At 33.8% G+C, this 25,321-nt stretch overlaps 1 protein-coding gene across 1 annotated transcript; it reads right to left on the bottom strand.

The window, feature by feature from the left end:
- Window positions 1-69: 69 nt before the first annotated feature.
- Window positions 70-9,099, bottom strand: LOC122023222 (aminopeptidase M1-A-like). The gene is made up of 15 exons (XM_042581297.1): window positions 8,746-9,099; window positions 8,493-8,632; window positions 8,311-8,413; window positions 7,264-7,450; window positions 7,087-7,180; window positions 6,691-6,844; window positions 6,338-6,442; window positions 6,126-6,242; window positions 5,181-5,294; window positions 4,514-4,696; window positions 3,400-3,679; window positions 3,196-3,317; window positions 1,909-2,007; window positions 350-427; window positions 70-255 (listed from the first exon to the last, which is right to left on the bottom strand). The coding sequence occupies exons 1-15, from the start codon at window positions 9,097-9,099 to the stop codon at window positions 70-72; spliced, it is 2,316 nt and encodes a 771-aa protein (XP_042437231.1).
- Between the last annotated feature and the right edge of the window lie 16,222 nt (window positions 9,100-25,321).

Genomic DNA, 25,321 nt, shown 5'->3' with positions numbered 1-25,321 from the left:
TTGATATTGGATTTTAGAAATTACATTAGACACAAGCTTATTTGTGTGAAATACAATAGTTGAACATTGCTAAAGTGCTTTTCTCACTAAATCCTTTATTGTGTCACAAAGTGTAAACTCATTTTTCACACTTTGAATCCACCTTTCTTTTATCATAACTTGCTTAAGGCTTTGCCGCAAGGTGTCAGAAATCAAAGGATTGCTTCTGCTCTTAAAAAAGTTTGATATTTCTGTGGCCTTCTCACTTGTCCCAAACTACAAATCAAATAACAAAAAAAAATTAGCAAAATGATACACACTATTATTTTAAATTTTTTAAAAAAAAAAATCAAAGGATTAGGTTACATACCACTTTCACAATATATGAAACTGTATTACTTAAGACTTTGCCCGATAATTTTTTTGATATTTTCTCATCCCAATTTTCCTGTAAGATGATTGTTAGTAATTATAGAATAGTTAAGTGGAATATACTCAAAGTTATTTTTATTATGAATTAAATACAATATAAAAGCGAAAATTATATGAGCTTCAATAATTCGTAGAAATGATATGCTAATGCACTGTGAAATTTATTAAACTAAAATAAACAATTTTTATAATTAGTTAGTTTTATTAAATACTTAAATTATTTAATTATGTCTATAAATTTTATTATGCTTGTTTAATGTTGACATGTGCAAACACCATAAATTCAGTTAAACATGTCATAGACTTCGGCCTCTTGTATCATATCCATTTATCAAAAAATAAACTTTTTATAAAATGTGGTAATTTTTTAAAAATTATAATTTGCAATATCCTTGTACTATATATGCCATTTTTATGTCAATTTTTATTTGACCTCATAACATATTTTTCTAGGTAGACTTAATAGCATGGATATTATTTCAGAATTTTTTTAAGGAGATTATTTGAAGATTGATATTATGATAATTTTGTATTTATATTTAAGGATATTTTTTTTTGAGCTCTCCAAAGGCATCAAGATGTTTAGTTCATTTGTTATATTTTATCAATAATGACCAATTCTTATATCTTATTCAAGAAAAAATAATGAATTAGAGAAAGTTGATTCCATTTGTATAATTAAATACTAAAACTTGAATATTAATGGAGGTAAAGTATAGCAAAAGATGACATAATGACATTATCATGAAAATTTAGACAAGTAGAAAAAGTGTGAATCATTTGTCAATAGAACATGCTTCGAATTAAAGTTAAAGTTAAATTTAATAGAGTTTATAGCTTATTAAATGACTATTTTAGAAGTTATATCAATAAAAATATATTATTTCACATGTGAAATAAATGTCAATCTCACTACAATTAATAAAAGTTGCATAAAGACATACTAAATGAATAATGGTCTTCATCAAAGATGATCTATGAATTTTGAATGATCTTTTAGAATTGTACTATATGTATTTCTATGAACTATATAACAATAATAAATTAGATAATATAATTTTCTAGACAATAAACTTTAATATAATTTCAAACAAGACTACAATGGTTATTATGATTATTGTATATCTTCTCTTTATTTGTTGAAGAAGAAATATATCAAACTTTTAGAACTATACCTTTAACCATGTCCATGCAAATTCTCTACTTGCTCCATTAATGAGTGACACACCATCCGGTACATTTTGACTTGAAACCTTTAAAGTAAATTATAGAATGTAATATTTTATCAGTAGGGATGAACAGCACAAAGAGAACAAAGATAATGAAAGGAGTTACCTCGGAAGATAATAAAAAATTGAGAGATTCAATGATTATGTTTGAATCTGGACATGTTGCAATACATGCTAAAGGACAATCAAATGCTTATTAGATACACTTATGAAGTAACTAATTGGAGTATGATAAATGTTAGAAGGTTCACATACCTAAAATGAGTGCCTTTTCGCCATCATCTGTTTCTTTGTAGACCTTTAAGAGAAATTCATAACCAAATCTATTGGTGGTGTTAACCGTTTGCATTATAGAAACATATACAGCCTATATACAAATTCAATCAAAATAAAGGAATAGAATAAAGAGAATGCAACGACTAATGCTAAAAAAAAAAAATTTACCTTTTTAATATCATTTGATATGACAGATGTACTTATATTACCGAAGAAAGGATGTAGACGATTAATTGCTTCATTTATAGTCTTCTTATGTCCAAGTAGTGCAAGGTCCAAAAATATTCTCCTTCTTAAACGGATATTCATATAGCTTTCATTTTTTCTAGTATCCCAACCTAACTCTCTGTTAAGTTGCACATGTTTAGATATAGAAATATAAAATAATAATGCATATAAGAAAGAACTTTAAATTTTTAAAAATAATAACAATTATTTGCTAGTAAATTAAGTCTAATGATTGCTTAATTTTCTTCATTTTTTAACATCTTGAATCAAGTACACCATGCATGATTTAAAATTTAGTTGAATGAAACCAATTGTATGCTTGAGATTTGCATCTCAAAATTAGTTGAAGAATTTTTAAAATTTAGAAGTGATGTTTTGATGAAGGTTATATGAATAATTGACAACTTTAATGAAACTAATTGTATTTGTATAAAGCTATGAAAAATAGACTGACACTTAAATTTAATAAGCCACAATCTCTCATTACATTACTCATGAATAAAAATATTAAGGATTTAATACCTAATAAACAGAGTAGTTTACATATGAACTTTAACCATTTACAATTAAAAGTAGTGATCAGTCTAAATAAGAATAAGTAAAATAAAGGATAAAAGGATTTATTTTCTATTTTCAGTTTAAAACATAAAAACAAAGAGAACCAAGAACCAATAAATCTTAAAATTAGTATTTTCTTATCAATTAATAAATATACTTCTTTTCTTATATCGGTTATTTTTTATTCTATTATTTCATAGTATATGCTTGTCTACTCACCTTCAAATTATATAACTATGAAACTTAACATATATATATGTGACTAAAAAGGAACTAAAAGAATTATAAAAAAGGACATAATTTTGAAATAAATGAACTTACTTTGCTGGAGATTTGAGAAGATTAATAAAGAATGATTTAATATTATTTGAAAGCTCGGGTCTAGCATCACCTATCAAGTCGACAATCGTACGACTAATCTGTCAAATCAATGGAAGCGAGTATGATCAATTCAATATAGATATATTATTAAAAGGTGATGAAATAAACTTACCATTCCAATACGTCTTAGAATGAATGGATTAGTCTCTTCTCGATAAGCATTTAATAATGACAAAAAAGATGATAATGTTTGTTTGGTAGCTTTGCAAAGTGAAAAATAATCGTCCAAAAGCCCTACATTAGAGATGTCCAAAAAAAAAAAAACCTTTAGAGATAAAAGATATTATAAAAGTTGACAATGGTGCTATTGACATACCATATTTATCCATTGCACTCAATTGATTAGCTTGTATTGCATTTCTTAGCCTGGTTGTGAGTTCATCATCATATTGCACTTTGTACAATCCTACTTGGTTCATATTCAATTTGATCCAAGTAGTTTGAGAATTCTCTTGGTTGCCTTGATCTGTCAAATTTAGCTTGGAAGACTTTGAATCTAATAAAAAAGTTTTGGGGCTGTCATATGAACCTTGTGATAATGTAATAGGAATAATCCATTGACTATCGCTGGAAGATCCATCCAATAAAAAATGAGACTGCAATAAATGAGACAAATAAATATCAAGTGCAACTATCAAATTTCATGTCAAAAATCAAAATAAAGATATGTACAAATTTAGGTGATAGATTTTTAACTCAAATGGGAATGAATTTCTTACTTAAACACTTTAACTTAAAACTAGAGCATCTAGTCATTAGTAGTCCAATGTAATACATAAAGTTACACTAACAAGAAATTAAAGAAAAATAAATAAATTGGTAATGACTAACTACAAAGGAGTCAAGTTAGAGGTTATCTTTATAAATGAATACTTTGACACATAATGTACCTCTAATCTACCTAAATAGCTACTATACTCAAAATAAATAAGTAATTTAACTTAATTATAAATTATCCTTTGATAAGATAGACTAAGAATGAATAATATCGAAGTAGCAACCAAAAAATTATCTAAATAATGTTGGATATATATATATATATATATATATATATACCCTAAACCCTATATCCAACATTATTTAAAATGCTAAAGTTTTAATCTTTTTTTCTTATAGATGAAATAGCAAAGAAATAGAAAGTTGTCTCCACACTTACCACTAAATTCTTCATTTGTTGATACTCCAAGCTCATTAAAAATAAGTAGTTATTCCTTGTTATATATCATTATCGTAGATAGAATTCATTACTTCTCAAATAGATCACTTAAGAATCTCAATAAACTAATTAGCTCTTGTAGTGTTTATGATTAAATCTGCACCAATAATTTAAAATAGTATCTAAGTAGTTTGCACATAGATGAGAAATTTTTCTGCAAAGTTATTACTAAAATATCAAATTACAAACTACATGAGACTAGAAGAAAATATACCTGACTAATCTCCAAGATATTTTCTTTAATCATCACATTTACGACCGGATACCCTTTTTGCTTTGTCCAAGAATACATCATATGTTCAAAAGGCTCTTTAGTTTCCTCTTGAAAAACACTCCATAGATCTTCAGTTTTTGCATTGGTGAATGAATATCTTTTAATATACGTGTCTAATGATTTCTGAAATTGGTATTAAAAAAAGATTAGCTAGTTTTAGATACTTTTCTATTTGAAAATTGTTGAAATAGGAAAGAAGCTAGATAAAAAAGAAAAATATGAAAAAATAATAGAATTTATATATTTCTTCTTGCGAATGAAATGAGAATACATGCGAAATCTAGTGTTGAAATAAAATGAGATAATTTATAACTAAATAATGGGCAATCCTTTATATCTTTTTTTATTTTAGTTTAGAAATGAAGAAATCTTTTATCTTTTTTTGTATGATCTTCAATGAAGACACCCACATCTCACAAAATTATGACATATTGTTTCATTGTTAAATGATCAATCAAAGAGGTATGTTAAAAGAAATTGATCCATGCCTATATCATGTTATATATAAATTCTAGATGATTAACAAAGACACAAACTAAAAGAAACCATAATCAAATGATATCTAAATATAGAGCTAGCATTACTGTAAGTATTATAAAATTCTAACCTGAAAAGATATATTTCCAAGGTAACTTTGAACCATTAGAATAACAATGGCTCCTTTGTTGTAGACTATTGGGTCGAAAATTACAATTGGGTCAATACCATATGTCATATTCACCTAAACAAGAAAGTGATAAACATTAATAAAAGTTTGTATAATATTGGAAAATGAACATTAGCCAGCTAGAAAGAAAACAATTAAAGGAGCATAAATTTATCATTTTTACTAGTGCATATTTTTATTAGATGACACACTTTATTAGATGACAATTAAAGGAGCCCTTTCATGACAGAAGTATCTAAGAAATTGGTTAGATGTAACAATTGATTTAGAAAATTGCCTACCAATTGAGTTACTCATCATAACACAACATCATAGACTAGAAATTATTAGGAATACAATCAAACTTTCATATTAGAAATATATAAGATCATAAATTTATAAGATGAAAGGTATTTTTATTGGTATGAAACTTTTTGGGTAGAGCCCAAAAATAAATCCATAAGGGATTAGTCCCAAAGTAGATAATATCATACTATTTTGGATATATGTAAATTATTTTAGTCCTAACAAGTGGTATCAGAGTCCAAATCAAACCATGTGGATGAAATAGTGGCTTTGAATGAAGGAAATGGAGGCTCCCAGAGGAGTGAACTCTAAGAAAAAAATCTAAACAAGTCAAGAGCAATCGGATGCTTGGTAGAAATCCTGAGAGACTTGAACTTTAGGTAGTGAAAAAGGAGCGATCTGGATGAAAGATAAGTTATTTGGATAAAATCTAAAAATAAATTTATGAGAACTTAAGCCTAAAGTTGATAATATCATATCATTATAAAAATAGATGAATTCTTTTAGTCCTAATAGAAATTACTCATAGAACATTATGAATGCTTCATGTTTTAGAAGAACTATGAAACAACATTAATCTATGGAGAGAGAGAATTATACCTGAATAGGATGGTATTCATCTAATGCATCTAACTCTAGACTTTCAAGAGTATCATCAAGAAGTTGAATCCACATGTTCCATTCAGGAAAGAAATCATTTATTACTGAATGGGCCATCTATTTTGAGACAATATAAAGAAATGCATAAATTTGTAGTAAAATAAAATATAATATAAAATGCATATTAAATTTAAATAAATGATGAAGAGTACCCATGTGGCAAATGCCTCATTCAACCATAAATCTGACCACCATTCCATTGTCACAAGATTCCCAAGCCACTGATGGGCTAGCTCATGTGCTACAGTATCTGCCACCTAAATTGAACTTGCCTTTTAAAAAAACAAATCTATAGTTGTTCTTTAAAGGTCTAATAAACAAATCAATTTTTTTTTAAAAAAAAATATTTGCATGAGTAGCATCTTATGAAACCTAATGAAATGTTATAGGCTAATTACTAGTAGAAATTTGACAAAGAAATCTTTCGAGTTGAATGACAATTTAAGCATGAAATAACCATACATAAAAACTAAAATATAACACAAGAAATTCATAGATTGGTTACCTCTTGTTTATCCTTCTGAGATGAGAGCAATTCGTCATATAATAAATATGTTTCTCTATATATTATCAATCCATAGTTCTCCATCCCTTCACATCTTAAACTAGGAACACCAACCATGTCCAACTTGGGAAGGCCATAAGGAATAGAGAAATATCTAGATATTGAAAAAAAAAATAATCCTTTGTCATTTTTAAAATCATGTTAATAAAATGATGGATAGGAAAGGAAACTATAAAGAATCAAAACAAAATTTGACATTATTATTGAATGTAAAAAAATTGAGAAGATAGATAGACATCAAAACATTAAATATGTAGAAATTTGTCCAGTTTGTAGTTTTAATTTGATTAATGTAGGAAGCAACTTTAGGATAAAAATCAAGCGATAAGTATGTACCTTTTGTACAAATCTAATGTCTTCACAGCAAGATCTAAAGCAAATTTTCCTCTATTACTTTTACCAACAGAAGCATACACACGAATTTTTAGTCCTAAAGAAGTAACAAGATACATGATTGTCAAAGTAGAAGAAAATGTTATAAAATAACTAAATATGATAAGAAATACTACATACCATCAGGTGAATATGTCTCTATGTAATCAAGTGAACCGATAACAAATGCAACTAAGTAGGTAGACATAATTGGAGACTCTTGAAAATATACTGTCTTGACAAGCCCATTGTACTTTTCGCTTATCGCTGGCATATTTGATAGGGCAACTAAATTGGATGGAACTTCCAAAGCTATTTTGAATGTGGCCTACATTTAATTTAAAAGAAATAGTTGATAGAAGTCATATGAGGAAATTTCTTGAAAGCATTAGAAAAAGAATCATAGTTAGATCATGTTGAAATTCTAAGTGGAAAAAGTTGTTATAACTCAATATTTTATGGTTTGAGTCCATTAACAATACTAAGTGGCTACTTGCAAAATATATATATTTTTTCACTTTTTATAGAATATTTTGTTGGATTCTCTTAAGTGATCCCGTCAATAAATGAAATTTGCTTCCTAAAAACATGGATAAATTTTTTATACTAAAAGTTTTCTTGAATCAATAGAAGCCTCAGGAACTCATAGTTCTTTTCATTGGTTTAATAGAAAATAAATTGCATGCAATGCTAAACATGACCCTTTATTCATTTAGTTCTTTTGTTTTTGGACTTTGGGTTGTTAATTAGGCATTTCATTCTCATTATAAAAAAAATTAAACAAGTTGGGTAATGTCGAGCCTAGGTGACCGGTCCGATCCTTTCATTTCATTCTAATTATAAAGAAAATGATAAATCCAATTAGCCTAATCCTAAGTTGACCGGTCCGGCCCCACAGAATATTTCCACTGACCACTAAAGTAAATCGGGAAACACTAAGAAGTGCAACATCTTTTGATTATATAACAATGTTTTACTGCTACATCATAGTCCCAGGGCTCATTCTAATTGTAGCAACTTGTTAATGTTGCAATTTTGATGAATGATATAACTCTTCGACTGTGGTAAATTAGTTATAAGTCATAGAGGTTCCACCATTATGTGAATGAATCGACTAATCTATTGAAAAAAATTCCTAGAGATTATCAAAAATTAAACAAATAATGACAATAATAGGATGAGTAGGACCTTGAATGCCGGCTCATCCCAACATGGAAAGCAACGTCTAGCATCTGTAGGCTCGAATTGGGTCACAAGCATAGTTTGCATCTCTCCATATTGCTCATAGGCGCTATAAGACGCATAATACAATTGCTTCAGTTTATAGTGATAAATAATGGAGGCTTCCTAAATAAAATGGTAGAATGTACCTTGCATAAAACCCCCTTAATTGATCATTTATGGTTCCATTATATCGAATGCCAAGAATCCCTTTCCCAATTGGAAGTATGTCATCAAACCCTATAATCAAGATCTCATCCTCTTTTACCTCGACAATATTTGAGGGATGCTTTAGCCCCTATCATATCCATTGCAATTGAATAAAATGTAGTGGAAGATTTTTTGAAATAAGTACAAAACATATATATATATATATATATATATATATATATAATTCCTTACCTCTCCGTTACATCCAAGACCACCACCGAACCAAATAGAGTCATGCTCAATTACAAGGTCAACAAAATTAAGTACAAGGTATTTCGTAGGGGAGACAATGTCTATTGTGATCTCTATCGCACCCAAGAAAGTAAATTGAGAGAAGTCGACACTGATAGATATATTGTAGTTGTGGGGGATGGCAAATTTTGGGAGTCGTAGTTGGCCCTTGAATTGCTCTACATTTTGTTGCAATTGCCTCACCTCCACAATTCCTCCTTCATGTGCTTGTGAATTTTGGTGGAGAAAGAGGAGGATCATGAATATCAAACTTTTTATCATATTGAAGTTGGAGAGTGATTTAAGTGGATCCATCATTGAATATTTATGTATCAATAATTAATAAAATAGAAAATGAGGATAGAAAAAAAAAAAAGAGAAAAAGAAATACAAAATTAGTAATTATTTAAAAGAGGAGACAATGTTGATCCATTCGAAAATGCTACCAAAAGGATGGTAGCTAAGGATTGAAGGTTGATGAATGGATGCAGAAAAAGTGTTGCTTCGTCTTATTTATACAAGTGTGGTAGCTAAAAAAAGGAGGTTGAAGTTGGAGATTTTTTGGGCTAACCATACATTATTGAATGTCTCAAATTTACTATAGTTTTCAATGCAATTTTCAAAAAAAAAAAATTACTAAAAATAGTATAACCAAATTGAGATTATCAATTTATGTTTGACAATGGTCTATAGCTAATAATCGTTGTGTAAAAAATAGCAAAGATGTCTTCTTATACCAAATGCACTCATGTGTAATTCTCTACAATGGGTGGATAAGTTAAGGTTATTCTCATATTTAAAATGATGGTAACCATACTCAAAATATCATAATTTTGCATGGTTTTCTACTTTGATATAATAATTTTAATCTTTGCTTTGTAATTAAGAGATGACATGATGAAACTTTTGGTACTTATCATTTTTTTCCCATCGATGATATATAACTAAATTTCATCTTGAAATGGGATGAAGATTTTTTTTTTCCTACATAAACTTAGGGAGTAAGTGTTAGAATTAACTTTTAATTTTATGCTAATTGTGTCAAGAAGTAACTATTCCAATCAATCTTTAGATGAGGCGTGTAGGATCGCATATTGGAGAAAGTTTGGAGTGTTTGGTATGTCCAAGGGATTAAGGATTTGACATGAAGTGAACTCTGAATCCTAATATGTTGAAGACCAAGAGGCATAAGATCTACGAGAGATCTTGAACTTTTTTTGGCTAGCGTTATTATAGATGATCTGTGTAGTTAGGTAAGGGTGGATTACCTGGTGACTTAGTTGAAGTCTTCAATTGAGGGATAATAGGTTCTAGGTTGTAGTCTATTAGTTAGCTCAATTTTAAGACTTTGCATAGACTTATGACAGTTTAAGTTGAGAAAAGAAGGAATTATCGAGAAGTTTTAGTAGAATAGAGGGTGAGCCCAGTCGACTACAGAAGTCGACTACATAGTGCAGTAGACTCAGAAGTCAATTAAACGGCATGTATTTAGGTGGATAAAATATTTCTAATCAAGCAATAGTCTATTGGAAGTTCAATTCAATCTATTAGAGACATAAGCAGTCTACTAGAAGGAATTTTAAGTCAATTGGCCAAATATTGGTTATCAGTTATTATATATATTTACTTAAACAATCAACGAGAACCATTTCAAATTGACGGGAGAGAAGCAAAAGAAGCTTTTATAGTGGCCTTGAAGGGGTTTGAGCAAGGGAGAAGTGCACGAAAATATTTTATAGTTTATTGTAACTAAGTGCTAAAGTCCTTGGTAATCTCCTTTCCTTAAGCCTAGTGTTAATTTGTAGTCGTCCCAGAAGATTGCGAGCGTAAGAGATTTGTCTCGTCTCTGGTATATAATTAAAGGAGCGATTATAGTGGATTTATCATGCGTGACTTACTTAATTGGTCATATGCTATATGGAGTATGACCAAATCCTCCAACCGTATAAAAAATCAATTGTGTTAACATTAATTACATACTATTTTTATTATGTTTTTTGGTATATATAACTTACCCAATTAACGGACGCATGAACACAAACAAAATAATAATAATTATTATTATAATTTTAGATCTATATCATTCATCTCTCCTCTTCTAGTGAATATACCGCATATAATTATTATAGGATACTACAATCTTGTTATTGTAAGTATTCATTTAGAGCATCTATAATAGCAACTCTCATTGCTGATGTAGTAATGGTGAGGAAGTTCCCTCCCATAGTTGTTGGTATAAATATTTTCAGATTAAGGTTGATCAATTGGATTAATTAATCTCGATCTCTCATTGCTGATATAGTAATGGTGAGGAAGCTCCCTCCCATAGTTGTTGGTATAAATATTTTCAGATCAAGGTTGACCAGTTTGATTAATTAATCTCGAGTTGACTTAAGCTTGAGTTTCGATATTTGACAATTTGTGAGAGAGAAATCAAATAGATCAAGGGATGATCGGATACTTGTTCAAGGAAGTCCTAACTGGAGGTTAGACAATGGAAAATCCTAACAAGGTTAGGTAAGGTAGAAGTCTATCAAGTAACTAGTCCTAACTGGGGTTAGGCAAAGGAAAATCCAAGTGGGTCAAGGAGGATTACACGTTGGCAAAGGAAAGCTCTATGTAGGACTGTAAATACACTAGAGGGGGGGAGGGCGATGAATAGCATTTGTCGAAAATCGAGAGTTAAAACGAGTTACGCAGTCCATTAAAGAAAACAAAAAACAACTCTAATACAGATGATTTTACTTGATTCGGGGTCTGTGACAACTCCTACTCCAAGACCCGCGATCGTTGATCATTTTCGTTAAGCAATTATTATCAGTTCAAATAATGTGTTACAAGTATTGAGTATAAGAACTGAAATAATTGTTACTGACAAACAGAAAGGAAATTGAAGTCTTTCGTTCTTCAAACTTCTGAGCAGCCTTTTGGTGTCGTCGGAGCCTTTTCGAAGTAGCACGCAAGAATGAAAGTCATAGAAAGTGTTGTTCTGAAGTTGCTGGTCGAAGGCCCTTATATAGGCCCATTTCGGGTGCCTAGCATCCCTCCGAGAGCCTGGATCATGCTGAAGTGGCAACCTCTCGTTAAAACTTCATCCACAAAGTTTTATCCACCTTCAGGCACTCGAATCCCCTCCGGACTTCCGCTGGTTGTCAGATCCCGCGGACTCAACCGAACTTCCTGCCAGATATCGAGTCTTGCGAACTTATCTGTACTTCGCACTAGCTATTGGTCTCACAAACCTAGCTGAATTTTATCTTGGTGTTAGATCCTTCAGACCAAACAATTCCTACACACTTGGTAGAAAGGTTAGACAAATAACACATCTAACTTTAACATATTTGTCATACATCAAAATCTGATTATTAGTGCAACCTGTACCAACACTCTAACTGCGGTTAGTTAAAGAAAAGCCCTAATTGAGGTTAGGCAGGATGGAAGTCTACAAAGTGACTAGTTTTAACTGAGGTTAGGCAAAGGAAAGTCCAAGTGGGTTAAGGAGGATAGCATGTTGGCAAAGGAAAATTCTAGCTACAATTAAGCAAGGGAAAACCCTAACTGAGATTAGGTAGGGTGGAAGTTTACTGAGTAACTACTCCAAACTAGAGGTTAGGCAAGAGAAAAACCTAACTGGGTCAAGGAGGGCTGCACTTGGTGATCGTAAGTCTAATAGAAAGTTGGCAAACAGAAAGTCCAAATAGGTCAAAGGTTGACCGGATACTTGATGATTAGAAGTCCAATGGGAGTTGGCAAGGAAAAGTCTAAGTGAGTCATGGAGGACCGGATACTTAGTGAAGAACTCCTGGTAGGTTAAGATTTACCAGATTCTAGGCAACAGAAAGTCACAGTAGGTCACGATTGACTAAATATTAGGTAAGGGAACCCTTGACTTGGATCAAGTGAGTTAGGGTTGGGAAATTGATTAGGGTAATCGATTGTCTTTAAGCAAATCAATTAGGGCAATCAATTGAGAGATTTTCATTAGATCATAGTGAGGTTGGGAATTGATTGGTCAATTCATTGGGCTGAAGTTTAATCGATTGAGCCAATCGATCAACCTATTTTTGTGAAAGCACAAAAAGGTTGTGAATCAATTAAGGCAATCGATTAAGCCTTTTCCAATCGATTGAGGCCTTTTGTTGGGAGATTATTGTTAGGACACTTTGGAAGCTAGATGGGGAGGGGTGTGATTAGCTTCAAACGCTTCGTTGATGATTTGTTGCAGTGGTAAACTCGAAGCAATCACTAATACTATGATTTACTTGGTATTCACCTCTTTGAGGTGACTAATCCAAATATCCACATAGTATACACACTCTATTATGAAAAATACTCCTTTTCAGAAATAATCTAAAGGTAGAGAAACCTTATACAAGCTCACAACAGGAAAATACAATAAGGAAATAAATACACAATATAATAAACACTTTGCTTGATCTCTTATAACTTGTAGATGCGTTTTGATCGTTGGAAATTACAGCAATACTTGTCTTCCAAGGGCTCAACAACTGGCGGAGAGTGTAAGAGAGAGATATCCTTTAAACCTTTTCAAAAACCCTTTTCTAGGGTTCTTTCATGCCTCCTAATCGATTTAGCTTTTTCCTTAATCGATTGTCACATCATCTGACCGTTCGAATACCTACAGAACAGTTCTTTTTCTGAATCTTAATCGATTGGAGGTATCCTAATCGATTAAGAAGGATTTGATTGATTACCCAATCGATTCCCAAACTCTTTATTTTCTCAAGAAATTGCCTTAATCGATTCTTCTTTCTCGTGACAAAATATTGCCTAATTGATTTACCCAATCGATTAATAGTGGCTAAATCGATTGGGTCAATCAATTCATCCATTATTTTTGTGATTTCTCTTCACGAAGCTCCCAATCGATTAGGAATTAATCATAATTGATTAAATGACCCTAATCGATTATCCCAAATGATTAGGCTTAACCCAATCAATTAACCAATCAATTCAGGCCTTTTTTATGTTATCACAAGTGTTGGTCCCAGTGTGGCTGGTTAAAAGGGGTGAATAGTCTACAAGTTAAATTCAAACCTTCTTTTTCTATCGTTCTTAGCAAAGACAAATACACATTAGTTAATTAAAATAAACATAAACAGAAAGTAAGAGACAAGACTATTTTACTTAGTTTACAACCGGGGAGGTTATTAATCCAAGGTAGTGAAAGATCACTAAAATTCTCCTTTGTTGAAAACGGAGAAGCTTCTTATAGTATTTAAGATAGACAGAAAAAATTATAGAATATCAAAATTAAAGGGCGAGTGTTGTCTTGAACTCCTAGATTCAGGGCTCTATTTATAATCCACTGGTCGAAATAGTCATTTTGATAACGTGACACTTTTGGGCGCCTGGACCCGATTCGGGTGTCCCGAATGGTGCAAGTTTATCAGCTTTGCAATGGCTTGGAGATAAAACTTTATCCTTGCTCGGGTGCCTAGACTGGTCTGAGCGCTTGGAGTGTTGCTGACATGGACCCAACACCTATCCACACTGTAATAGCTCGCCGAGGTACCCCTGCTATACCAAGGTGGTTTGGGTACCTGGACCAAGTCCAAGCGCTTGGACAAGTCAACTTCATGTTGACTTGTCCTGCTTCTGCTCCGATTGCTTGGGTGTTTTTTCGGTCGTCCAGAGTTGAGTTCACCCAAACCCAACTTTAATTTGGCCTTCCCCTTGAGCAGACTTCCACTTTGACTTCTCGTCCCTCGGAAGAGCCACACACATCCTTCTCGTCTGCTGGTGTACTCTTCCGTGGCACTTTGTCCCTCTGATACACCGAGCTCGTTGACCCGCTTCCCATGTCATCTTTCTCGCAAGTTACGTCTTTACTTTACTTCCTATGTTTCTAAGTTTCGACACACTTAGACACAACGATTAAATATAACAGGACCTAACTTAACCCGATTAATCATATCAAAACTTATCTGGGGTACTTACAATCTCCCCCTTTTGATGTGCATCAACCCTAGGTTAAGTTAGGCAATGATAACAAACAATAACAAAAGTAAATATTGATTTTGCAATTTACTACAATAATTTAACAATTATAACAAGTAAAATAATAAAAGTTTAAACTCTAAAACTTATACCTCCCCCTAAACTTATTCTTCTCCCCCTTGGATCACATCCAAAAATAGGGACATATATAAAAAAATCTATAGTTTTTATAAGAATGATTGAAATAGTGATCAAGTTTGAGAAAATTTTTCAAGATATATTTTTCAAATATCTAAATTTTTAAAAATTAAAAATCAGATTTGTTGAAGAATAATTTAAAAATTATTTAATGTGAAAAAAATCTTGAATTTTTTTCAATGATAACCATATAATAATTTGAAACCATTATAAAAATTCTAGCTATAAAATATTTTTATTTTAACTAAAAAAATATTTAAAATTGATAGAGTCATTTTTTTAAATAAAATTTTAAAAATAGTTTTCCATGTTTAAAAATCTTGCTGATTTTTTTAATATTTAAAATACAACGGTAATCGTAAAAAATCAAAATTTTTAAAATTAATCTCTGAAGGAATTTTTAAAATTTAAATTATAATTTTTAATAAAAAGTATAGAAAAAAAATTATATAATCGTTGAAAATCCCCAAAAAAATTATTCTAATAGAATATGCATTTATGCAAACCAAAAAAGAATTTCAATAAAAAAATATGAATAGTAGGTATACGAACTAATTAATTTTGTAAACAAAATTAAGGCAAATTAAAATTAAAGTATGCATAAGAATTTATTTAAACTAAGTATAATTTAGGAACCCGAAATACATTCTTGCCTACTGAATTAACAAGATAATTTTTTAGAATATTTTTCTATGTTACTTTTTTAATCTAACACTTGTGATATCTAAAATACCAATTAAGCCCCTGATTATTTCTAAAATTTGAGATTCATGAAAAATTCAGTTCTTTTAATGTTGAATTTTCCATTTTCAAGACTTTGTAGTAGACATATATAATCTTTCTTTGATTTTAGATATTTAGATCTAGTTTTACACAAAGATCTACTTAGCATTTTAGTACACTCATACATTTGATATGGAGGAAGTTTAATTACCTGACTTACCATATCGTACTCGTTGGTAGATGCTCTCCCTTCATTAATGCTCTCCTTGGAAGTGGCTTCGTCTTCGGGTAGGTATTCCGCTATTACTACTATGTAGGTGATCTCCTCGATCTCAGATTCCTCTGATGACGAAGTGATATCCATCGAAGAGTTGGATGACGAAGCGAAGCCCATCGAAGAGTCAAATTCTTCTTTTCTTGATTCTTCATGGAGTTCCAAGAACTTTTCCCAAAGTTCTTTAGTACATTTATAAGCATCAATTCTTTCGAGTTCTTGAGCAAGTAGCACACTTAGAAGATGAAACTCGGCCTTACCATTTGTCATACATTCTTCCCATTGTTTATTAGTCCAATAATATTCCTTAAGTTCTTTTTTATCTTTACTTTTGGGCACTTCAAAATCAAATTTAATTGTTAATAAAATATTAAAGTAGGTTTAGAAAAATACCTCCATGCGTCTCTTCCAAAATGCAAACTCCTCCTTGAATGTTGATGGGTAGATGCTAGATCCGGCTATCTTTCTTTTGCTTTAACTGGTGGTTAGTCCTTCTAAAGTAAACTTGACTCTGATATCAATTGTTGGACCCTTGGTTGTTGGCTAGAATAAGGTGAATACTCTACAAGTTAGATTACCAAATTCTTTTACTTTCTAGTTTTAGCAAGGGTATACGTTCGTTTAATTAATAAAAATAAACAAAAATAAAGAATGAGAGGTAGAAGATTTACTTGGTTTGTAATCGAAGAGGTTGTTAATCCAAGGTAATGGAAGCTCACTAAAATTCTCTTTCATTGAAGGCGAAGAAGCCTCTTACAACATTTAAGCACAGACAGAAAGAAATATAGAATGTCAAAGTTAAAGCACAAGTGTTGTCTTGAACTTCTAGGACCAAGACTCTATTTATAACCCATTGGTCGAAATAAATGTTTTGATGATGTGGCACTTTTGGGCATCTGGACCCAATTCGAGCACCCCCAACAGTGCAAGTTTATTAGCTTTACAACGACTTAGAGATAAAACTTCATCCCTACCCGGGCACTTGGACTGGTTCGGGCACCTAGAGTGTCGCTGACGTGGACCCAAGACCTATCCATGCTACAATGACTCACCGTGGTGCCCCTACTGTACCAAGGTAGTCTGGGCACCTAGAGTCTGAGCGCCTAGACAAGTCAACTTCATGTTGACTTGTCCAGCTTCTGCTCCGGTCGCTTGGGTGATTTTTCAACCATCCAGAGTTGAGCTTACCCAAACCCAACTCCGACCTTCTCCTCGAACAGACTTTAGCTCTAGCTTCTCATCCCTCAGAAGTACTAGGCACATCCTTCTCATCTGTCGGTGTACTCTTCTACAACACTTCACCCCTCAGATGCACAGAGCCCGTCAACCCACTTCCTGTGTCATCCTTCTCGCGAGTTGTATCTTTCGCTCGACTTCTTGTGTTCCTAAGTTCCTGCACGCTTAAACACAATGATCAAATACAACAAGACCTAACTTAACCCGGTTGCTCACATCAAAACTTACCCGGGGTACTTATAGCAAGAACCTTCTAATCGATTACCTAATTGATTAACTTAGATCTAATTGATTGCCCAACCATAACTTGTTTAATCCAAGTCTAAGGTTCCTTTACCCAACATCTAGTTAATCGTGACCTGTTGGGACTTCCTCACTAAGTGTCTAGTCAACCTTTGACCCATATGGACTTTTCTAACTTCCTGTTGGACTTTCGATCACTAAGTGCGGTCTTCGTTGACCCACTTAGATTTTTCTCTTGTCTAACCACAGTTAGGACTTCACTTTGCTAACATATAGTCACTTGGACTTTCCTTTATCTGATCGTAGTTAAGACTTTTCTTTACCAACATGTGGTATTCCTTGACCCACTTGGACTTTCATTTTCCTAACCATAGTTAGGTTTTTTCCTTTGCCAAACCTCTAGTTAGGACTTTATCCTTACCTAACCTCCAATTAGGACTCTATCTTGCCTAACCTCCAGTTATGACTTTTCCAGTCAAGTATCTAGTCATCCATGACCTACTTGACTTCTTCTCACATATTGTCCAAACATATTGTCTAAACATCGAAAATCAAGCTCGAATCCACTTAAGCTTAGTCAAACTCGTCAACCTTGACCCAGAGACGATTGTACCAACAATCTCCTCCTTTTTAATTTTTAAAAATATATTTAAGTTAGGATAACTCACATTAGCCCAACTCCATTCTTCATCTCATGTCAAAGCATGAATGTGGGTTTCTAACTTAAACTCTCACTTTCTCCTCCTTTGACACACATTAAAAACTCTTCACCTTAGGAGTTAATTTTATCAAAGGAATTCAATGAAAGTCTCATACCTTTCATTTTATCCTATGCTTACCCTTGAGAATATATTCATTTTAATGAAGATTTCCGATCTTCCATTGTCTTCATGCTCAACCTTGAGCATTCATTACAATGAAGGTTCCCAAGCTTCCTTTAAAAAAAATCTAAATCATGCTTTTAAGGAGAAACTCCCCCTCAAATATGCTGCAAACTTCTACCATTACACTAATAATGATTTAGAATTCCTAAACCTTTAAGAAATCTAAAATTGAAGTTTTGAAGATGAAAATTCAACTTTGAATCTAAACCTCCTCCTAAACTCCAAATTAGTCTCATTTAACCATTCTTTTCTTATTGTCATTGATATGGGTTAGGTTTAGTAGGTCCCCGGTGAAAAGGGGAAAGGAGATAGCAGAATTAAGCAAACATGAATATCGGCCGGGGTAACATGCTTAAGAAAAATAGATCAATGTCGACCGGGATAATTGTTAGTGAGAGCCCAAGAGCCGATCATGTGATAATTATTGTATGGACTCGATGTATCATATTCCTATATATTTATAAAGGCATTTCTTATGGTTATTATACTTACTTGTATTGGTGCCAAATAAATAAGTATAATAACGTCCTTAAGTAGAAGGTTCTTATCTATATCAATCGATTGGTTGAATCGATAATGAGATGATATAGAGAACACTACTCTTAATAATTTCAAGTCAAGTATTAACATTCAGGGACAATGTTAATACGATGAGACTAGTATATAGGTCAACTCGATGACTTGGTCTCACAAGTCATGGATATAGAGATATCAAGTTGACACATGGGTATGCATTGGAGAATGTATACTGAATGACCCGCCATGAGAAAGTATCATGGATCGTTATATGAGTGTCATATACTTTCTCATGTGACTATTAGTATGACTATCAATCCTTGGACCTGAAGTCACCATGATTCCCTACATAAGGAGTTGCATACTTTGGCTTCGTCAAACGTCACCCGTAAATGGGAGGACTATAAAGGCGACTACTGGGTATGTAACAAATTATGTGGAGGGATGTGAGTGATGTAGATGAGATCTATCCCTCCTATATGACGGGAGTGACATCATGATTCTTGATAGAGTGAGACCACTAAGTGCATGGCCATGTCCAAATGAGTCAATATGAGACATTGAGCTCATTTGATTAGAGTGAGTCTACTTGGAGTTCAAAACATAAATTGATTAGAGGATGACACGGTCTATGCCTCAATTGATCAATTTAGATGTCAAGGATAGAAGGGTATTGTCACATATTGTGAGAGTCACAATTAGTAGTCACAAAAGTGATGTTGGATCTCAACATTCTTTTAACTTGGGTAGTAATGATGTGTTGCTAGATACCGCTCATTACTTATATTTCTAAATGGGTTTAGGAGCATTGCCAATGTTACAAGAACCTATAGGGTCACACACAAAGGGCAATTAGATGGAGATTAGGTTCATATGATGGACCAAGAGGATTATGTTCATATGATGAATCAAATTGGATTAAGAGTAATCCAAATTAGACTAATTGAGTTGGACTCAATTTGATTCATGTGTTGAATAAGTCTAATTTTGAATATGATTCATTGAGTCAATTTAATTCAATGAATAGAGATTCATTAAATTAAATTGACTTGAATCAAAGGTTAGATTTGATCAACCATGGGAGATAAAAAGGTCAAGTTTGACTTGACTTGAGAGGGAAGATGAAGGGTCAAGTTTGACTTGACCAAATGTCACCTCATTGTGACTTGGCATGGGGTCGGCCAATGATGATGTTCCACATCATCAAGGCTATATCATTGTGTGCCACCTCATGAGGAAGACCAAGAGCCATGACTCTTGGTGTTCCATGGAGGTATTAAACATCCATTAAGTGGTCGGCCACTTTAGGTGTGTGAATGAATTGCATGGTGTGCTCATTCACTTCTTCTTCTTCCTCTCTAGTTTTTCTCTCCCTCTCATCCTCCATTACTGAGACTTCTCAAGGGTGCTAGCACACTCTAAGTTGTTCTCTCCACCTTTTTGTCCATGTGGATACGTGTAGAGAAGTGTTCACTTGACACTCTACGAGATCTGACAACCTTTGGACGAGCGGGATAAGCGAAGGGCATCGCTACAAGGGTAATGCTCTTTTCATGTAGATCTAAGGTAGATCTAGTGTAAACAAACATGTACAAAATTATTTTATATATTTTCGCATGGATCCGTGGCTAGCTTCGGGGTTTCCGCAACGCAAAAAGCAATTTTTGCGGCTCGAATTGCTTACAGTGGTATCAGAGCCACGTGCAAAGCTTGTACATGTTTTGTTTTTGTTATTATGAAAAGGTTTCAGATCTGTAAGTTTCTGTAATTTTTCTATTTTTATGGATTTTTTGAGTATTTTTCTTGTAGAGGCGAAGCAACAAGTGCTTGGACACTTGTAGGCTTCATCTACCAAGAAAAACCTTCCGAAACGGCAAGGTCTCGCCCAAACAAAATTATTTTTGTTTGGGACAGCGACTTATGGCACTGTTAGATCAATATGGGACACTCATGATATTCATTTCGTGAGAAGGGGCGCTGCCCCTAACCCTGCAAGGGGCATTGTCTCACGATCGTGCTCGAAAATCGTTAATCGGGACCGCCGAGAAGTTGTGACTCATAAAATTGATAAAAATAGTAGTAAAATTATAAAAATTTATGTAAAATACATAATTTAGAATTATGTATGATATTGTGATGATCATGGCCACCAAACCCAATTTGATTGGATAAAATTGTGTTGTAATTCATAATATGGCCTGCGTGCCATTTTTTGTATTGTGCGTGTTCTATATGATATACGACCTGCGTGTTATGCCTCCCCTTTTATGTTCCTATTGTAAATAGATTTTAGACTCAAATTTAACTTGAGTTTCATATTTGTAATGTACAAAATGAAGATGTGGAAGGTCCACTCAAGAAGGAGCTACGAGGAGGGTGATTTCAACACATGGCGGTCAAAAGGAGACACTTGAAGAAGTCATTGACCCTAGGTTGACCGTCCGATCTTCTCATTGGCTTGAGAAGATCGTAGTAGGCCATGACCTCATCACAATTAATTAATCAGTATATATGATTGCTTGTGTGTATGTGATGCATGCTAATGTAGGGTAATTAGTGCCTTAATGTGTATATGATACACATTCATGATTAGATTAGATCTTAATCAGGTCAACTCAAAATGCCTACCAAGTTTTGATACCCATCACTACCTTGATCATTTATTGTTGTTGAATCTTCCAAAGCAGAGCAACATATATTATCTTGGTAGGGTGAGGAGGGACAATCTTGGTCCCGCCTATCAAAGCTTGGGTGAGTACAAACTCAATTAGATTGAGTATAACTAGTTAACTCAATTGGATCGGGTAAAACTATAGGAATTTTCCAACGGTTGGATAAACAAGAGTTGCATAGAGATGTAATTGATAATTAGTTATCTACCGATCATACTAAGTCTTGGGCGATTTAGCCAAAGCTAACTCAAGGCGTAGTATGATGTGGATATTGTCCCACGAGAATTATAGCTAATAGGTATGAATCTAGTAGTGTGGTTTGACCACATCCATGACTTGATTCTACAAAAGCTCTATAATTTAGTGGGAGCATCATTTAGTTAAAGGCCTAATTAAATGATCAGTGGAATATGATATTTACTCTCTGGTTTATTTATGTTGTAGATTGCCATGTCGACAAACACGAACACTTTTTCCCTACGTTCTGTCCTTGACAAGGACAAGCTCAATGGAGCTAATTTCCTGGACTGGTACAGGAATCTGAGAATCGTTCTCACATAAGAAAGAAATTTGTACGTCCTGGAGCAGCCCATTCCGGAGGCACCTCCTGCCAATGCCACGCGAATTGACCGAGATGCTTATAAGAAGCATCAAGATGATGCATTAGATGTATCATGCCTCATGCTTGCAACCATGAACTCTGAGCTTCAGAAACAACATGAGTTTATGACTGCTTATGATATGGTTGAACATCTTCGTCAACTATATCAAGGACAAGAAAGGCACGAGAGATTCGAGATCTCGAAGGCACTATTTCAATGTAAGATGCAAGATGGGACTCTCATAGGTCCATATGTACTCAAGATGATTGGGTACATAGAGCACCTATAGAGGTTGGGATTCCCACTTGGCCAAGAATTGGCTACTGACTTGATCTTACAATCCTTGCCAGAAAGTTACAATCAATTTGTCATGAATTACAACATGAACGAAATTGATAAGCCACTACTAGAGCTACTAAGCATATTGCGAACTGCTGAGCTCAACCTTAAGAAGGTAAAGCCCAACTCCATTTTGATGGTGCAAAAGCATAAAGGCAAGGACCTAAAGGTAAGGGAAAGTCCCAAGCCAAGGGAAAAGGCAAGGTAATGAAACCTAAAGGAGGGGTTGCCAAGGATGCTACCTGCTTCCACTGCGATCAGACCGGGCACTAGAAGAGGAACTGCAAAGGATACCTGGAAGATCTTAAGAAGAAGAGAAATGAGATTTCTACTTCAGGTATATATGTTATAGAAGTCAATCTCTTTATTTCTTCATCGTGGGTATTAGATACCGGATGTGCTTCTCACATTTGTACTAATGTGCAGGCGCTGAGAAATAGCAGGACATTGATGAAGGGCGAGGTGGACCTACGAGTAGGCAATGGAGCACGGGTTGCTGCTGTTGCTGTAGGAACTTACTATCTATCTCTGCCCTCTGGGCTTGTATTATAATTAGATGAATGTTGTTATATGCCTGCTCTTACAAAGAATATCATTTCAGTCTCTTGTTTAGGCAAGAAAGGCTTTTCATTTATAATAAAGAACAAATGTTGTTCCGTTTATTTAAATGATATGTTCTATTGTAGTGCACGTCTGATGAACGGACTCTACATTCTAGACTTAGAGAACCCTATCTATAACATAAGTACCAAAAGGTTCAAGTCAAATGAAATGAATCGAACCTATCTCTGACATTATCGCTTGGGTCATATAAATGAGAATCGCTTATCCCAGCTCCATAAAGATGGTTTGCTGGACTCATTTGATTTTAAATCATATGAGACATGCGAGTCATGCCTACTAGGCAAGATGACCAAGACTCCCTTTAGTGGACACAGCGAAAGAGCAACTGACTTGTTAGGACTTATACATAGTGATGTATGTGGCCCTTTCAATATCACTACCAGAGGTGGTTATAGGTACTTCATTACATTTACTAATGACTTCAGTAGATATGATTATGTGTATCTGATGACACATAAGCCATAATCCTTTGAAAAGTTTAAAGAATTCAAGAATAAAGTACAAAACCAGCTTGGCAAGAGTATTAAGGTACTTCAATCAGATCGAGGTGGTGAATACCTTAGCCATGAGTTTCGTGACTATCTAGCTGAGTGTGAGATTCTATCCCAACTTACTCCTCCTGGAACACCACAGTGGAATGGTGTATCCGAAAGGAGGAATCATACCCTATTAGATATGGTGCGATCTATGATGAGTCACACAGATCTTCCTATATCTTTTTGGGGATATGCTCTAGACATAGCGGCCTTTACACTTAACCGTGTTCCATCCAAAGCTGTGATAAAGACACCATATAGGATATGGACTGGGAGAGATGTCCAGATGTCTTTTATGAGGATTTGGGGTTGTGAGGCTTACGTTCAATGTCAAGTCTTAGATAAATTGGGACCCAAATCTGATAAGTGTTATTTTATTGGATATCCCAAGGAAACGAAGGGATATTACTTCTACATTCCCAGTCAACACAAAGTGTTTGTGGCTAAGACTGGGGTATTTCTAGAAAAGGACTTTGCTTCTAGAAAAACTAGTTGGAGTACATTCGATCTTGAAGAAGTTCAAGATATGGACCATAGCACTGAAGCCTTGATGAAAGTTGAACTGGAACCACAAAGTGTTGTAGATGATAAGATTGTTCCACAAGGAGTTGAGGAACAACAACCAGTTCAAGTAGACCTACCTCTTCGCAGGTCTGATAGGGTACGTTATCAGCCTGAGAGATACTCATTTCTCTTGTCTGACCATGATAACATTATGCTCGTTGAGAATGAGCCTATCTCCTATCAGGAAGCTGTGATGAGACCAGATTCTGAGTCATGGCTAGAGGCTATGAGATCCGAGATGGAATCCATGTACACCAACCAAGTATGGACTTTGGTTGATCCACCTGAAGGGGTCAAACCCATTGGGTGTAAGTGGGTCTTTAAGAGAAAGACTGACATGGATGGACATTTGCATACCTATAAGGGTTGTTTGGTAGCTAAAGGTTTCAAGCAAATTCATGGTATTGACTATGATGAAACCTTTTCTCCAGTAGCGATGTTTAAGTCCATTCGGATCATGCTTGCTATTGTAGCATACCACGATTATGAGATCTGGCAGATAGATGTCAAAATCACATTTCTGAATGGAAACTTGCTCGATGATGTGTACATGACACAACCTGAGGGTTTTGTAGATCCACTACATACTGGCAGAGTATGCAAGCTGCATAAGTCTATTTATGGACTAAATCAAGCTTCTTGGAGCTAGAATCTTTGATTCGATTATGCGATAAAATAGTTTGGTTTCATCAAGAATGAAGATGAACCTTGTGTCTACAAGAAGGTTGTTGGGAACACAGTTGTCTTCCTTGTATTGTATGTGGATGACATACTACTCATTGGAAATGACATCCCTTTGCTGTAGTCTGTAAAGACTTCGCTGGAGAATTGTTTCTCAATGAAGGACTTAGGTAAAGTAGCCTGTATTCTAGGCATAAAGATCTATAGAGATAGATCTAAGAGATTGCTTAGCCAAAGTCAAAGTACATATATTGACACGGTATTACTACGGTTTGCCATGCAGAATTCCAAGAAAGGATTTCTTCCGATGTCACATGGTGTGAGTCTTTCGAAAAATCAAAGTCCCTCTTCTAGAGAAGAGAGAGACCGCATGGATAAGATCCCTTATGCTTCAGCCATAGGATCTATCATGTACGCCATGCTATGTACTTGTCCTGATGTATCATATGCTTTGAGCGTGACGAGCAGATACCAGTCAGATCCA

Source organism: Zingiber officinale, chromosome 9B (genome assembly GCF_018446385.1).
Source record: "Zingiber officinale cultivar Zhangliang chromosome 9B, Zo_v1.1, whole genome shotgun sequence".
NCBI lineage: Eukaryota > Viridiplantae > Streptophyta > Magnoliopsida > Zingiberales > Zingiberaceae > Zingiber > Zingiber officinale.
This window is presented reverse-complemented; position numbering and strand designations above follow the sequence as displayed.